General features: G+C 42.1%; 1 protein-coding gene across 6 annotated transcripts in view; it reads left to right on the top strand.

Moving 5' to 3' along the window:
- LOC134352285 (protein spire homolog 1-like) overlaps positions 1 to 9572 on the top strand; it is a 210149-nt gene extending 200577 nt beyond the window's left edge. For all 6 annotated transcript variants that reach the window (XM_063059585.1, XM_063059609.1, XM_063059593.1 and 3 more), the window contains 3 exons: positions 2468 to 2495; positions 2602 to 2747; positions 8289 to 9572. In XM_063059585.1, the coding sequence (XP_062915655.1) occupies positions 2468 to 2495; positions 2602 to 2747; positions 8289 to 8556 (442 nt within the window). In that variant the 3' untranslated portion in view covers positions 8557 to 9572. The remainder of the gene's footprint in view (positions 1 to 2467; positions 2496 to 2601; positions 2748 to 8288) is intronic.
- Positions 9573 to 15605: the final 6033 nt, after the last annotated feature.

Genomic DNA, 15605 nt, shown 5'->3' with positions numbered 1-15605 from the left:
AACATCTTGTACAATTACCACATTAACATCCCAAGTTGTCTACTCAGGTCAATGGAAGAGGAGGCTTTGTTCTATCTCTTTCCAAGCCAACAATGCTAGTATTTTGACAGTTTGTTGATCAAACAAGGACAAAACCACATTTACTTTGTTAGTTCAATTCCCACAACTTAGATCTGGTGTGTGGCACTAGTGTGAAATGCCACGCAATGCCCTATAATTGGTATACCACAAAGGCACTAATTTTAAGCACAGTGCTTTCATTTGTGTATCAAAAAAATTGATGAACTGCAACTGCAGCTGATTTTTCTTTTAGGTCACAGGTTGAATAGTTTAAGGTCTTTAAGCTTTCTCTAGTTTTAAGGCTGCTGATCCCTGTCATCTTGTGTTTCTGTGCAGATGGTTGTTAAGGGGGAGAAAAGTACAAAATGTGTTTTTTTTTGTCGCGTTGCACGATTATTACTCAAATATCCCTGATGTATAATGTTAAAGTCACTCTCTGTTTCAATGTGAGGTGCCTGAAACATACTGAACGTGATGCATCACTGGCTGAAACTCTAATGTTTTCATTCATTAAAGATGTCAAATGTAACGCTGTCCACTGCTCTGTCGCAACATCTTGATTCACACCAAGCTTTTTTGTTTGCTTAGTGCTCCCACCAAGCTTTACACTGGGACGATGTTGTTATTCCTCCTTGAGGTGGTTCCATTGAACTTTTCATCAGCAAAGCTTGGCTTAACAACCCATTCAAGAGACTGCTCTGCTGTCATTCCCACACTCCCTCTGTGCTGTATTAAAACATCATCTCAGATTTTTGCACTCATAAGTGAGTCTTAAACTCTCTGATCCAAAAGTGAGGGTGTAATCCACTAACCTCTGCTCACACTTCCTATATAAGCACCAGCTCAATATTAAAAGCTTGTTTTGTTCTCAGATCTTCCAGCAGCATTTTCCCTGCCTAAGCTGTGTGAACTTCTCCATCCTGGGATCATGCAAGTTCTTCTGTGCTTCAGTCACTGGCTTTCGCACAGCCCTAGTTCAAGATGCTCTGCAAGGTTCTGTGTTCCAGAGTCCCAGCTTCAGCCTCTCCATCTCTTTCTCCAAGATGACCCTTAAAAACCACTCCTCTGACTGAATAAATTCCTTTCTTTTTAAATTTTTCTTTTTAAAAAAATTTCTTTGGATTTGATTCTTTCATGATCTCTGTTTCACACAAAAAAGAAGACACTTTTGATGCCTGAATTATGGGGAGAAGATTTTCAGGGTAGGGCATTTTCCTTGGCGTGTAGGAGATTGAGCAGGTAACTTTATGGAGGTTTGTGAAGTAATGAGGGGCATAGACAGGATGAATGCACACAGTCTTTTTCCCATGGAAAGGGAATTAAAAACTGGAGGACATAGATTTAAGGTGGGAGGGAAAGATTCAAAAGCGACCTGAGGAGCAAATTCTTTATTACACAGAGAGATACGTGTATATGAAACAAGCTAATGGAGGAATTGGTTGAGGCAAGTACAATAATGACATTTAAAAGGCACTTGGACAAGTACATGGATAAGAGAGTTGCACTGGCGTATCTGCCAAACATGGGCAAATGGAACTAGCTTAGTTGGCATGGGCCAGTCTATTACTATTGTGAATTGGGATCCATGTGGCATTCCTGCTTAGCACCTTGGTCACCGTGGTTCCTGCTGACACCTTGGGATATCTTGCTAGTATAATGATGCAGGAAGATATGGCATTTATACAGCATCATTCCTCATCTCTTTCAGTTAATCAGACCTTTTTAAAGTGTAGTCAGGTTTGTAATGCAGAAAACAGGGTAGTTAGTTCTAACACAATGAGCAAGATAATGGTTTGACTGGCTGATTGAAGAATGACACTGGAAGAACTTACTTGCTTTTTTTTCATTGATAGAGAACATTTACACCCTCGAGGGATTATCCAAAAGGTAGCACCACTGAATATGTAGCACTCCCTCCATACCACACCACAGAATCATTCTGGAACTCAGCACTCAAGCTTGAGGAGGGGTACTTCTGACCAAGGTGACGGTGCATCCCATTAAACCCAGATGACAGTCAGCAGGTCAGGTTATTGACACGGGTGGTGTGAAGTCTGCCTATCTGAATAAGACTTTATATTAGTCCAGTGCTGTTCCGTAGAAGTTGCTTCTGGTCTTGCAGTTGATGGCATTATCCAAATTTTTTATATTAATTAGCAGTGGATGTAATCCAACATTGAAACTGCCGCACTTGAAATTGACATGACATTGATATTGATTTATTGCATTTGGCTGGAGTAGTCAGCTGCCTCTTTTAACTGTAGGTGGCTGATGTGGTGGAGACTGTAAATGTATCACAGCATTAAATTTCTGATAAAAATGAACCCTCCAGTAGTGAGTTTGTTTAGTCAATAAGCAAACTGCGTGATTACTTAATTGTTTTTACGAGTTGGTTATCTCTTCACAGGCCGGTGTGTTCACAGTGTTGTAAAAAGGTATGTTGCTTTTGTTGAGGTTTATATCTGAATTATTTCACATTTCTATGTCTATCAATAGCTGGACTACTTAAATAACAACAATTTCTTTGTGTTTGTGCTCTAGATGCGACTGCCTTCCAAGCCCTACAGCAATCTTCCCATCTTTTCCTTGGGACCATCAGCCATGCCGAAAGAGGGGAAAATGATGAAACCGGAGAAGATGCCGAACAGCCGTCGTCGCCATGATGGACAACACAAAGGTCTTGTCAGGTACTGAGCAACAGCCCCCCCGCCCCACAAAGGTCTCATCAGGTACTGAGCAACACCTCCCCCCCCCCACAAAGGTCTCATCAGGTACTGAGCAACAGCCCCCCCCCTCCCCACAAAGGTCTCGTCAGGTACTGAACAACAGACCCCCCCCCCCACAAAGGTCTCATCAGGTACTGAGCAACAGCTCCCCCCCCCCACAAAGGTCTCATCAGGTACTGAGCAACAGCGCCCCCCCTCCCCACAAAGGTCTCGTCAGGTACTGAACAACAGACCCCCCTCACAAAGGTCTCATCAGGTACTGAGCAGCAGGCCCCCCCCCCACAAAGGTCTCGCCAGGTACTGAGCAACAGCCCCCCCCCACAAAGGTCTCGCCAGGTACTGAGCAACAGCCCCCCCCAAACATGCAAAAAGAATGTTCAAATTCAAGTTGACTATGCTGTGAAAGTTAGCTTTTTGCAGCAGCAGCACAGCACTTTACAAAATGGCAAATATAGATTTTATAAACATAAAAACAACAACAAAGAAAACCAGAAACATAGTCTGAGGTAGTATTAAGTCTTTTCAGACCGGTTCAAGAACATAATGACAGTGGGAAAGGAACTATTGTTGAACCTTAAGGTATGGGTCTTCAAGCTCCTGTACCTCCTGGCTGATAACAGCAAAAATAATAGGGCTTGACCCGGATGGTGAGGGTCTTTAATGATGGATATCTCTTAAATGTAAAAGCAGAGACACACTACAGTTATCGAGGGTGGTTCCATTCATCACATCTGGTCAGTAAGAACAGACTAGAAGTAGAGAAGTTACTGGGGAAGAAAGATCTAACAAAATGTTGTGCACTCGGAAAGTCAGGCATTAATCCTACAAACATAATAACATGAGTTCATCTGGGGAATCGGGATTAGTGTGCAAAGATTAATCAATGAAAACAGCACGATCCTGTCTGGCTATTTAACTGCATTTTTGAAGAAGTAACAAAATGCATTGACAAAGGGCAATGTAGTTGATGTTGTCTACATGAACTTCCATAAGAACTTTGATGAGGTAGCACGTGGGAGACTGGTCAAAAAGATCAGAGCCCATGATGTGCAGAGTAAATGAGCAAGTTAAATCCAAAATTGGCTTGGTCGTATGAAGCAACAAGTGATGATTAAAAATCTAATTTGTGATTGAAAACCCATGGCCATTGATATGTAATAGGGAACGGTTCTTGGACCCTTCCTGTTTGTTATGTAATTAACGTTATGGGTATGAACATAGGAGGGTGATTAATATCATTGCAGATGACGCATAAGTTAAAGGTACTGTTGATAATGAAGAGGATAGTCATGGGTCACAGGAAGACACTGAGTTGGTAAGGTACTATAGATAAAGCAATTTTCGTGTAATTTATTTTTAAATGTTAGACAACAATATAATGCATTTTTAGTGAATCGGATAAGTTTAAAGGGAGAATTGGAACTAGGGCTCTGTTGAGTATAAAGGAAGCATGGGAACTGGGGCCATGGTGAGCACAAAGGGAGCGTGGAGACTGGCCCTGGTTAGGGAGAAGGGAATGCAGGAACCGAGGCCTTAGTGAGTGGGAAGAGAGCATATGAACTGGTGTGGTGGCCAGTCGGAAGAGAGCATGGCAAACTTCACTGAGTGAACTAGTTGCCACAACAATGGGGTTTCTAACTCATCAGAGTAATCTCCTTCATAAAGCTTTATCAAATGCCTTCTAGAAATCTATGTTTGTAGCATCCATCATTGATCATGTGAGTGACTATCACAAATAATTTATCCAAATTCCTCAGACATAGTAAGTTGTACAATAAGCTGATGTTTGTCATCGACTTCTCTAACTTCTGCTAACCTGATGGCATGAACATCGACTTCTCTAACTTCCGCTAATGCCCCATCTCCCCCTCGTACCCCATCCGTTATTTACTTATATACACACATTCTTTCTCTCACTCTCCTTTTTCTCCCTCTGTCCCTCTGACTATACCCCTTGCCCATCCTCTGGGTTTCCCCCACCCCCCCTTGTCTTTCTTCCTGGGCCTCCTGTCCCATGATCCTCTCATATCCCCTTTGCCAATCACCTGTCCAGCTCTTGGCTCCATCCCTCCCCCTCCTGTCTTCTCCTATCATTTTGGATCTCCCCCTCCCCCTCCCCCTCCCCCTCCCACTTTCAAATCTCTTACTAGCTCTTCCTTCAGTTAGTCCTGACGAAAGGTCTCAGCCCGAAACGTCGACAGTACCTCTTCCTAGAGCTGCTGCCTGGCCTGCTGCGTTCACCAGCAACTTTGATGTGTGATGCTTGAATTTCCAGCATCTGCAGAATTCCTGTTGTTTGTCATGGGACTCTGCCTTTCATTCATTCAGAGGATATACTTATTGCTGGAAAGTCCAGCATAATTTCCTATTCATAATTATTCTTAAACTGAGTGGTTTATTGGGTAATTTCAGAGAGCAAGCATTAGTCAGCTGCCACAACAAAAACAAGAGGTATTTGAACCATGTTCTTTTAACAGCAATCTGGTACTTCCACAGTAATAATTACAGATGCTGGCTTTCTCATTTCTGATTTGAATTAATTAAAGTACCCCAGATGAACTCATGTTATTATGTTTAAATTGATTAATAGCCCTGTAACATCACAACAATATTTTTTGCTCCCTGCTGTTCAGCCGTCTTCTCTGCAATGAAAATTAAACCAGAAAGTTGTCCAAATTCTCTCTTCCCTGTTTGAGTTTCAGGGAGGTTTTATTGCCTCTCGTTTTCCTTCAAGCTCATTTGTCTGTCACTAATGATAGTTTTTATTTCTGGAATCAAACACAATTTAAAATAATTTTTAAAATTATGTGGTGAGTAGGGTGCTGCAGGGCCCACAGCTGTTTACCATTTACACTGATGATTTGGAAGAGGGGACTGAGTGTAGCGTGACAAGATTTGCTGATGACACTAAACTGAGTGGAAAAGCAAATTGTACAGATGATGTGGAGAGCCTGCAGAGGGATATAGATAGGTTAAGTGAGTGGGCCAAGGTCTGGCAGATGGAATACAATGTTGTGAGATCATCCACTTTGGAAGGAATAGTAGAAGAGCAGATTATTATTTAAATGGTGAAAGATTGCAGCATGCTGTTGTGCAGAGAGACTTGGGAGTGCAAAAAGTTGGCTTGCAGGTACAACAGGTTATTAAGAAGGCAAACGGAATGTTGGCCTTCATTGCTAGAGGGATTGGATTCAAGAGCAGGGAGGTCATGTACTGATTGCAGTTCTGGTCTCCATACTTGAGGAAGGATATACTGGCTTTGGAGGCAGTGCAGAGGAGGTTCACCAGGTTGTTTCCAGGGATGAAGGAGTTAACCTATGAGGAGAGATTGAGTTTCCTGTGACTATACTCTCTGGAGTTCAGAAGAATGAAAGGGGATCTTATAGAAACATACAAAATTTTGAAAGGGATAGATTAGATAGAAGTAGGAACGTTGTTTCCATTGGCAGGTGACACTAGAACTTGGGGACGTTGCCTCAAGATTCAGGGGAGAAGATTTAGGACGGAGATGAGGAGAAACTGTTTTTCCCAGAGAGTGGTGAATCTGCGGAATTCTCGGCCCAGGGAAGCAGTTGATGCTTCCTCACTAAATGTATTTAAGAAACAGTTAGATAGATTTTTACATAGTAGGGGAATTAAGGGTTATGGGGGAAAGGCAGGTAGATGGAGCTGAGTTACGGACAGATCAGCCACGATCTTATTGAATGGCGGGGCAGGCTTGATGGGCCGGATGGCCTACTCCTGCTCCTATTTCTTATGTTCCATTGAAAATGGTGAACTTGAAACACAAAACACAACATAAATCGGAATTAGATTTATATTTAATATCACCAGCATATGTCATGAAATTTGCTGTCATGCAGCATCAGTACATTGCAATAGATAATATAAACTGTAAATTACAGTGTGAAGTGTACATCCTCCCTGATGGTAGCAATGATAAGATGGTATATCCTGGGTGATGGGGTCCATAATGATGGCTGCTGGCTTTTTGAGGCACTGCTCCTTAAAGATGCCCTGGATGCTGGGGAAGCGAGTGCCCATGATGGGGTTGACTGAATTTACAACTTTCTGCAGCTTATTTCGATCCTGTGCAGTGTCCCCACCTCCCCCCCCCGCCCCCACTTACCAGACCGTGATTCAGCCAGTTAGAATGCCCTCTATGGTACACCTGTAGAAATTCGTGAGAAGTTGGCTTTAACTTCTAAAAATGAGCCTTTTAAATCACAATTAGAAATTAAATCCTACAAGTTTTTTCTTAAAACCATAAAAACAGAAAATGCTGGAAATGCGTAGCAGATTAGGCAGCATCTGTAGAAGAAACAGTTAACGTTCAGGGTACTCTAGAACTTGATGAATTTCCTAACACTGTTGTTTTGATGTTTGGGGTTTTACCTCTCAACCTGATTATGCAATCTCGTCCGATGGGAAGTTTTCAGGAAGAAGCATTGGTTAGTGTGACCTCTGTTCAGAGTAAGTCTGGCAAGACCAGAAGTAGTTATCAAGTCTGAGAAAATAAAATTGGTATGAATTGCTCAGAGTTTCCCAAACTCTGGTGATGGAGGGATTCAGACTTGGATGAGCACAAGACAATTGACAGCTTGTATAGCATGCAGTATGTGTAAATGTCTTGGTATGTCTATTCCTCCAGGAACAGGCCCTGTGGTTGATGATGCTGTGCCAAACTAATTAAACTAATAATTAAAAGTCTACTAAGCTTGTTCCTTCAGCCTCTTTGTACATAGCTTTCCATTCTCAGCATGTTCATTTGCCTATCTAAGCATCTCTTAAACATCTTGATCATATTTACGTCCACCACCACCCCTGGCTGTGCAATCCTGACACCCACCGCTCTTTTGTATTAAATAAACTTCTCCAGCACATCCCCTTTAAACTTAACATCAACCTCACTTTAAATGCGTGCCCTCTAGCATTAGATACCTCAACACTGCGGGGAAAAAAAATGCCAATTTTCTATCTATGCTCTTCGTAATCTTATAAACTTCTATCAGGTCTCCCCTCAGCTTCTGCCCTTCCTGAGAAAACAGCCCAAATGTAAACAACACACATCAAAGTTGCTGGTGAACACAGCAGGCCAGGCAGCATCTCTAGGAAGAGGTACAGTCGACGTTTCGGGCCGAGACCCTTCATCACTGAAGGAAGAGCTAGTAAGAGATTTGAAAGGGGGAGGGGGAGGGGGGAGATCCGAAATGATAGGAGAAGACAGGAGGGGGAGGGATGGAGCCAAGAGCTGGACAGGTGATTTAACAACCTCTCCTCGTAGCACATACCCTCTAAACCAGGCAGTATCCTGGCTAAGACTCTTCTGCAATCCCTCCACATCCTTGCTTATAATGGTACAAACAAACCTGAATGAAACTGGATGTTTGGTAACAAAACGTGCCTCTTAACTTGGCCTTGTATAACCAAGGGAGAAGTTGTAAACCAGACGAGTCTCTTGACCCAGCATTCCCTAACATGAGCTTGTGTGCTCTTTCACAGGTTTCCATCTGTGTCTAAATCCTCAGAGAAGACAACTGAAAGCCTAGAGTTTCCCAAAGAGCTGATGGAGGACTGGAGCACGATGGAAGTTTGTGTTGACTGTAAGAAATTTATTTCAGAAATCATAAGCTCCAGTCGACGAAGTCTTGTCCTGGCGAACAAGCGTGCACGGTTAAAACGGAAAACTCAGTCTTTTTATATGTCCTCCACAAGCACGTTGGAATTTCGACTGGCGACGCCAAAGGAGCGAACTATAAAAGAGGTTTAGACTTGTGCCTTTTTATTTTCTCTCCTCTTTCTGAAGTTTCTTTTGTTGAACTGGCATCTCAGAAGGAAATAACTGGATCCGTAAAACGCTGGAACACAGGCTGACAATGCTAAAATTCCCAAGTATGTAACTTTCACCTAATATCAAAAGCCGGAATTCATTTATATGGACATAACTTTGTGAATGGGTCTTATCAAAGAAGAAATAATGTAAGTTACCTGTATATAAATGTAATATATTTTATTAATAGGAGTATTTGGGCCCTACTGACATTGGTAATGGGCATCTTATTGCCACTTGCAACAGTTGAAAATTGACAACTTGTATAATATTTAATCAGTGCAGTTTATGTACATGGAATATACTACAGACAGACAAAGATTAATCTGGAACATCTGAGTAATCATATGCGATGTTTGTGTCTATAGACTAGTGAGGAAGATTGTTTTGGATGTGATGGGCACTGGGGGCTCACTTTTCTATGAATTTAACAAGTTATTTTATGTTCTAGCAAGGATAATGATGGAATTATCAAACTGTTCACTGATAAAGCTCCAGAAAACTGTCAGTATTTGTTAGACTGATTGGTGGACCCTTGCTAAATGCCAGCTTACGCGAGACAAGTTTTGCACTTAGATGAAATACTTGCTTCAATGCTTTCTTTTAAAACCCTTTTGATTTTCTTTCTGACTGTAGCATCATGAGCAGTTGTCCATGGAGCTAATCAGGCCAGCACAATGCAACAAATCCACTGCTAACCCAACTATTACCTTTCCCTCTTGGCTTATTGGTTCCCAGCCTGAACACTTAAGGAATAGATTGCCATCATCTCCACGACCTTTCACTCCAACCCTCCCTTCTCCCACCCACACCCCATGAGCCTGTGTATCTGGCTGTGCTGCAATACATAGTTTCTAAATTATATTGTAGAGCTGATATGAACAAGACTACCATTCAGTTCACTTGTACCACCGAGATTCCTGTACTTTCCTTGTAATTGCATTAAAAAAAGCACTGTAATCTTTATTGAGTCTATTGTCTCTTATTTAGCAGTGGTGAAGCCAGCGTATAACTTTTAACTTGGTCAGTTTCCTATATATATATAGATTGATTGAGATACTGCTTGGAATAGGCCTTTCTGGCCCTTTGAGTCACACTGCCCAGCAATCCCCAATTTAATCCTAGCCTAATCATGGGACAATTTACAATTACCAAATAACTTACCAACAGGTATGTCTTTGGACTGTGGGAGGAAGCCCACACAGTCATGAAGAGAACGTACAAACTCCTTACAGGCAGTAGCGGGAATTGAACCTGGGTTGCCAATACAGTAAATGGTTGTGCTAACCACTATGCCACTGTGCCAATATTCTGTAGGTTTACTACTTAAATAACTGATCATTTAAGTAGTAAGCCTACAGAATATTCACTTTTGCCATTACCTTAAACAGTTTTTGAATTTCACTGAGGTTAACTGGACATAGTTAACACAGCTTATCACGATGATGAGTGAACATTTTCTGTTTGCTGATTCTAACCCACAATTAAGTCTGAGAATTTATAATTTATAGTTTTGTTGAATAAAGCTACTTTTTCTGATGCACAGCCAAGAAGTCCAACTTCAATCATTCAATAAGTTCAACAAAAGAGAGGCATTAATTTAACACCACATAATTAGGTACTGTTATGGTGACGTATCACAAAAGGCTGGAGTTATGAGCACTCTAGTTAATGTTCAAATTACCAAGCTAATTATGGTTTCCTTACTTAAAATGTACAGAATTACAGCTGATGAAGGGTCTCGGCCAGAAGCATGGACTGTTTATTTCCATAGATGCTGCCTGACCTGCTAAGTTCCTCCAGCATTTAGTGTGTGGTGCTCAGAATTACAACTGGTTTTCTGTGTTTGATTGCACAACTTTTAGGATGTTGTTAGTCACAGGGAGCTGATAGCTGGTCGGCATGCCGTCATGCATTTTGAAATAGTCCCTGCTTTACAAATTTGAACACTTGTAATAAGTAGAAGTGGCACACATAGGAATTACTTGAGCAGCACACGTGATAAAATCATAGAAAACTACGATACAGAAACAGGCCCTTTGGCCCATCCAGTCCATGCCAGACCATTTAAACTGCCTAGTCCCATCAGCCCGCACCTGGACCACAGCCCTCTATACCCCTCCCATCCATGTAGGTATCCAAACTTGTCTTAAACACTGAAATTGAAATTGTATCCACCACTTGCACTGGCGGCTCATTCCACACTCTCACCACTCTCTGAGTGAAGAAGTTTCCCTTTGTGTTCCCATTAAACATTTCACCTTTTACCATTAACCTGTGACCTCCAGTTGTAGTCTCACCCAATCTCAGTGGAAAAAGCTTGCTAGCATTTTCCCTATCTATACCCCTCATAATTTTGTACACCTCTATCAAATCTCCTCTCAGTCTTCTACATTTAAGGGAATAAAGTTCCAATGTATTCAATCTTTCTTGACAAACTTACTGGAGTTCTTTGAGGACATAATGAGTGCAGTGGATAGAGGGGAACAGGTGGATGTCGTATATTTGGATTTCTAGACGCCGTTGGATAAGGTGCCGCACAAGAGACTTATAAATAGGATACGGATGTATGGAGTCGGAGGAGGTGTATTGGCATGGATAGTAGATTGGTTAACCAATAGAAGGCAGAGAGTTGGTATAAGTGGGTGTTTCTCCGGTTGGCAGTTGGTGGTGAATGGGGTGCCACGGGTTGGTGCTGGGCCGGCAGCTGTTTACCATTTACACTGATGATCTGGAAGAGGGGACTGAGTGTAGCATAGCAAAATTTGCTGATGACACTAAACTGAGTAGAAAAGCAAATTATACAGAAGATGTGGAGAGTCTGCAGAGGGATATAGATAGGTTAAGTGAGTGGGCCAAGGTCTGGCAGATGGAATACAATGTTGGTAAGTGTGAGATCATCCACTTTGGAAGGAATAGTAGAAGAGCAGATTATTATTTATATGGTGAAGGATTGCAGCATACTGTTGTGCAGAGGGACTTGGGAATGCTTGTGCATGAATCGCAAAAAGTTGGCTTGCAGGTACAACAGGTTATTAAGAAGGCAAATGGAATGTTGGCCTTCATTGCTAGAGGGATCGAATTCAAGAGCAGGAAGGTCATGCTGCAACTATACAGGGCACTGGTGAGGCCGCACCTGGTGTACTGATTGCATTTCTGGTCTCCATACTTGAGGAAGGATATACTAGCTTTGGAGGCAGTGCAGAGGAGGTTCACCAGGTTGTTTCCAGGGATGAAGGGGTTAACTTATGAGGAGAGATTGAGTGCCTGTGACTATACTCTCTGGAATTCAGAAGAATGAGAGGGGATCTTATAGAAACATACAAAATTTTGAAAGGGATAGGTAAGATAGAAGTAGGAAAGTTGTTTCCATTGGTAGGTGGCACTAGAACTAGGGGACATTGCCTCAAGATTCAGGGGAGAAGATTTAGGATGGAGATGAGGAGAAACTGTTTTTCCCAGAGAGTGGTGAATCTGTGGAATTCTCTGCTCAGGGAAACAGTTGAGGCTTCTTCACTGAATGTATTTAAGACACAGTTAGATAGATTTTTACATAGTGAGGGAATTAAGGGTTATGGGGAAAAGGCAGGTAGATGAAGCTGAGTTTATGGACAGATCAGCTATGTTCTTATTGAATAGGAAGGCAGGCTCGATGGGCCGGATGGCCTGCTCCTGCTCCTATTTCTTATGTTCTTATAAGCTAGGCCCTCCGGTCCCAGTGACATCCTTGTAAATTTTCTCTGTACTATTTCAATCTTACTTACATCTTTCCTGTAGGTGGGTGACCAAAATTGCACACGGTACTCCAAATTAGGCCTGTCTTATACTACTTCAATGTAACATTCCAACTCCTGTACTCAATACCTTGACCTATGAAGGCCAATGTGCCAAAAGCGACTCTCTGTAACTTGACATCATTTTCAATGGACTTTGAACCTGTATTTCCAGATCATGTTGTTCTACCTCAGTGCTCTGCCCCTCAGTGTGTAAGATCTACCTTGGTTGATCCTCCCAAAATGCAACATGTCACACTTATCTGCATTAAATTCCATCTGCTATTTTTGAGTAGTTGGGACTTCTGTGTATTGATAAAGGAAACCTTCCTGAACACATTTGACAAGCTCAATCTGGGAGTCCCAGTCAATATATGCAGAGTTAAAATCACCTACTATATATCAACCTTATGTTTCTTGTAATAGTCTGTGATCTTTCTACAAATTTGTACCTCTAAATGTTGGGGATTGTTGGGTTGTCTGTAATGTAGACCCATTAACCTGGTCATACGTTTCTTATTCCTCAGTTCCACCCATAACACCTCACTAGACAAGTTCTCCAGTCTGTCCTGACCGAGCACTGCCATATCATTTTCCCTGAGTAGTAACGTCACCCCTCCCCTTTGATCCCTCCCGCTCTTAGGTGCCTAAAACAGTGGAACCCCAAAATATTATGCTTCCAGTCCTGCCCCTCTTCCAGCCAAATCTCACTAATGGCTACAGTACCACAATTCCACATGTTAATCCACTCACTGAGCTCCTCTAGAATACTTCTTGCATTGAAGTATAAGCAACTCAGAACACCATATTCAACCATTTGCTTCCTGACTTTCTTTGAGGTCTTAACAACATCTGCCTCCACAACCTCTCCACTAACAGTTCTGGCACTCTGGTTCCCATCCCCCTACAACTCTAGTTTAACCTCCCTGTGCAGAATGAGCAAGGGTATTAGTTCCCCTTCAGTTCAGGTGCAAACTCTCTCTTCTGTGCAGGTCCCACCTTCCCTGGAAGAGAGCCCAATCACCCAAAACTCTGAGGCCCTCTCTCCTACACCAACTCCTTAGCCACGTGTTAAGCTGCATGATCTTACTATTCTGGCCACACTAGCAAGTGGCATGTGTAGTAATAATGAGATCACAACCCTGGAGGTCCTGACTTTTAACTACTCCTAACTCCCTAAACTCACTTTGCAGAATGTCATCCTCCTTCCTACCAATGTTGGAGGTTTGTTAATATTGCTGGGATGACTTAATTTGTTTTAAACCCCTCTATTCTTCTCATTAAATTGTATTTAATGACGTGTGTTTATTCTTTACTAAATAATCGCCCAGCTCTTCATTGTAGACACGTTATTACTTTCCTACATGGAAGGTTATTCCACATACTTCTGATGAGTGGTGGATTATGCTGACACAACATGTCCTTTCATGGAGGATTTAGAACTAGGAGAATATAATTTCAGCACTAACGTGTGGCCCATTAAGAATGAGGTAGCATTTGTTCTCCGACATGTGTGAATTCACAGAATTCTCTGTCCCATGGAGATGAAGAAGCCAAATGATTTACAATGTTCACAGCTGAGACAGACAGTCAAGGGTTTTACAGAATGGACAGAAAAGTGGAGTTGAGGCCATGGCGAAGGTTCAAGGTGATAAGTGTATGGATCCTACTACCTCTGTACCAGTGTTCTCTAGTTTTCATGAAACACACTGAACTTACCATTCTTTTTAAACATGAGAAATACTGCCGATGCTGAAAATGTTGAGCAATACACTGAAAACGCTGGAAGAGCTCAGCAAGTCAGTCAGCATCTATGGAGGGAAATAAATCCTGGTATAGAGTCTCAGCCCAAAACATAGAACATACAGGGTTAATGGTAAGGCACTGAGGAGTGCAGTGGAACAGAGGGATCTGGGAATACAGATACAAAATTCCCTAAAAGTGTCGTCACAGGTAGATAGGGTCGTAAAGAGAGCTTTTGGTACATTGGCCTTTATTAATCGAAGTATTGAGTATAAGAGCTGGAATGTTATGATGAGGTTGTATAAGGCATTGGTGAGGCCGAATCTGGAGTATTGTGTTCAGTTTTGGTCACCAAATTACAGGAAGGATATAAATAAGGTTGAAAGAGTGCAGAGAAGGTCTACAAGGATGTTGCTGGGACTTGAGAAACTCAGTTACAGAGAAAGGTTGAATAGGTTAGGACTTTATTCCTGGAGCATAGAAGAATGAGGGGAGATTTGATAGAGGTATATAAAATTATGATGGGTATAGATAGAGTGAATGCAAGCAGACTTTTTCCACTGAGGCAAGGGGAGAAAAAAACCAGAGGACATGGGTTAAGCATGAGGGGGGAAAAGTTTAAAGGGAACATTAGGGGGGGCTTCTTCACACAGAGAGTGGAGGGAGTACGGAATGAGCTGCCAGACGAGGTGGTAAATGTGGGTTCTTTTTTAATATTTAAGAATAAATTGGACAGATACATGGATGGGAGGTGTATGGAGGGATATGGTCCGTGTGCAGGTCAGTGGGACTAGGCAGAAAATGGTTCGGCACAGCCAAGAAGGGGCAAAGGACCTGTTTCTGTGCTGTAGTTTCTATGGTTCTATAGTTCTATGGTTTATTCCCCTCCATAGATGCTGCTTGTTGTGTTTCTCCATCATTTCATGTGTGTTGCAAAGTTTATGTCAGTTATACTTCACATCTTGTGGGAGTATTTCTAAAGGTTTGGAAAGAAAACTCTGTTTGAAGGTGTAACTCTAGTGCCTAATCTCCAGCCTAACCCTCATACTTGATAATTGGCTATTTGGCCGTTGACTATAAAACCAAAGAGAAGTCACCAGCTTTGTTACCAAATTACTGAAATAACCATGGGCTTTTGGAACGTCTCTTTGCCCGGTTTGTTGTTCACACAATTGACCCCCCCCCCCCCGCCTCCCCACCCCAAACCTTTGTCCTGCCAATTTAACAGGTGGGTTTCTATTTGATTGACATAGTAACTTAGCTACAGGGCCTCTGATGGAATTTAACTAGTTAACACCAAACTCCAGCAGCTCTATAGTTAATTTTCTTCTAGAGGGACACCTACCTATCCCGTCCGAACAGCAGTGTCAGAAAATTGTACAGTACCTACCTGGCCTTCAGGGTCATATTTGAGGGGTCAGTGTAGAAACAAAAGATGTTCTGAACCAACATACTACCTTAGTTGAAAGGTAT

Source organism: Mobula hypostoma, chromosome 1, assembly GCF_963921235.1.
Source record: "Mobula hypostoma chromosome 1, sMobHyp1.1, whole genome shotgun sequence".
NCBI lineage: Eukaryota > Metazoa > Chordata > Chondrichthyes > Myliobatiformes > Myliobatidae > Mobula > Mobula hypostoma.
The sequence above is the reverse complement of the archived record's forward strand: the minus strand, read 5'-3'. Positions and strand labels throughout refer to the sequence as shown.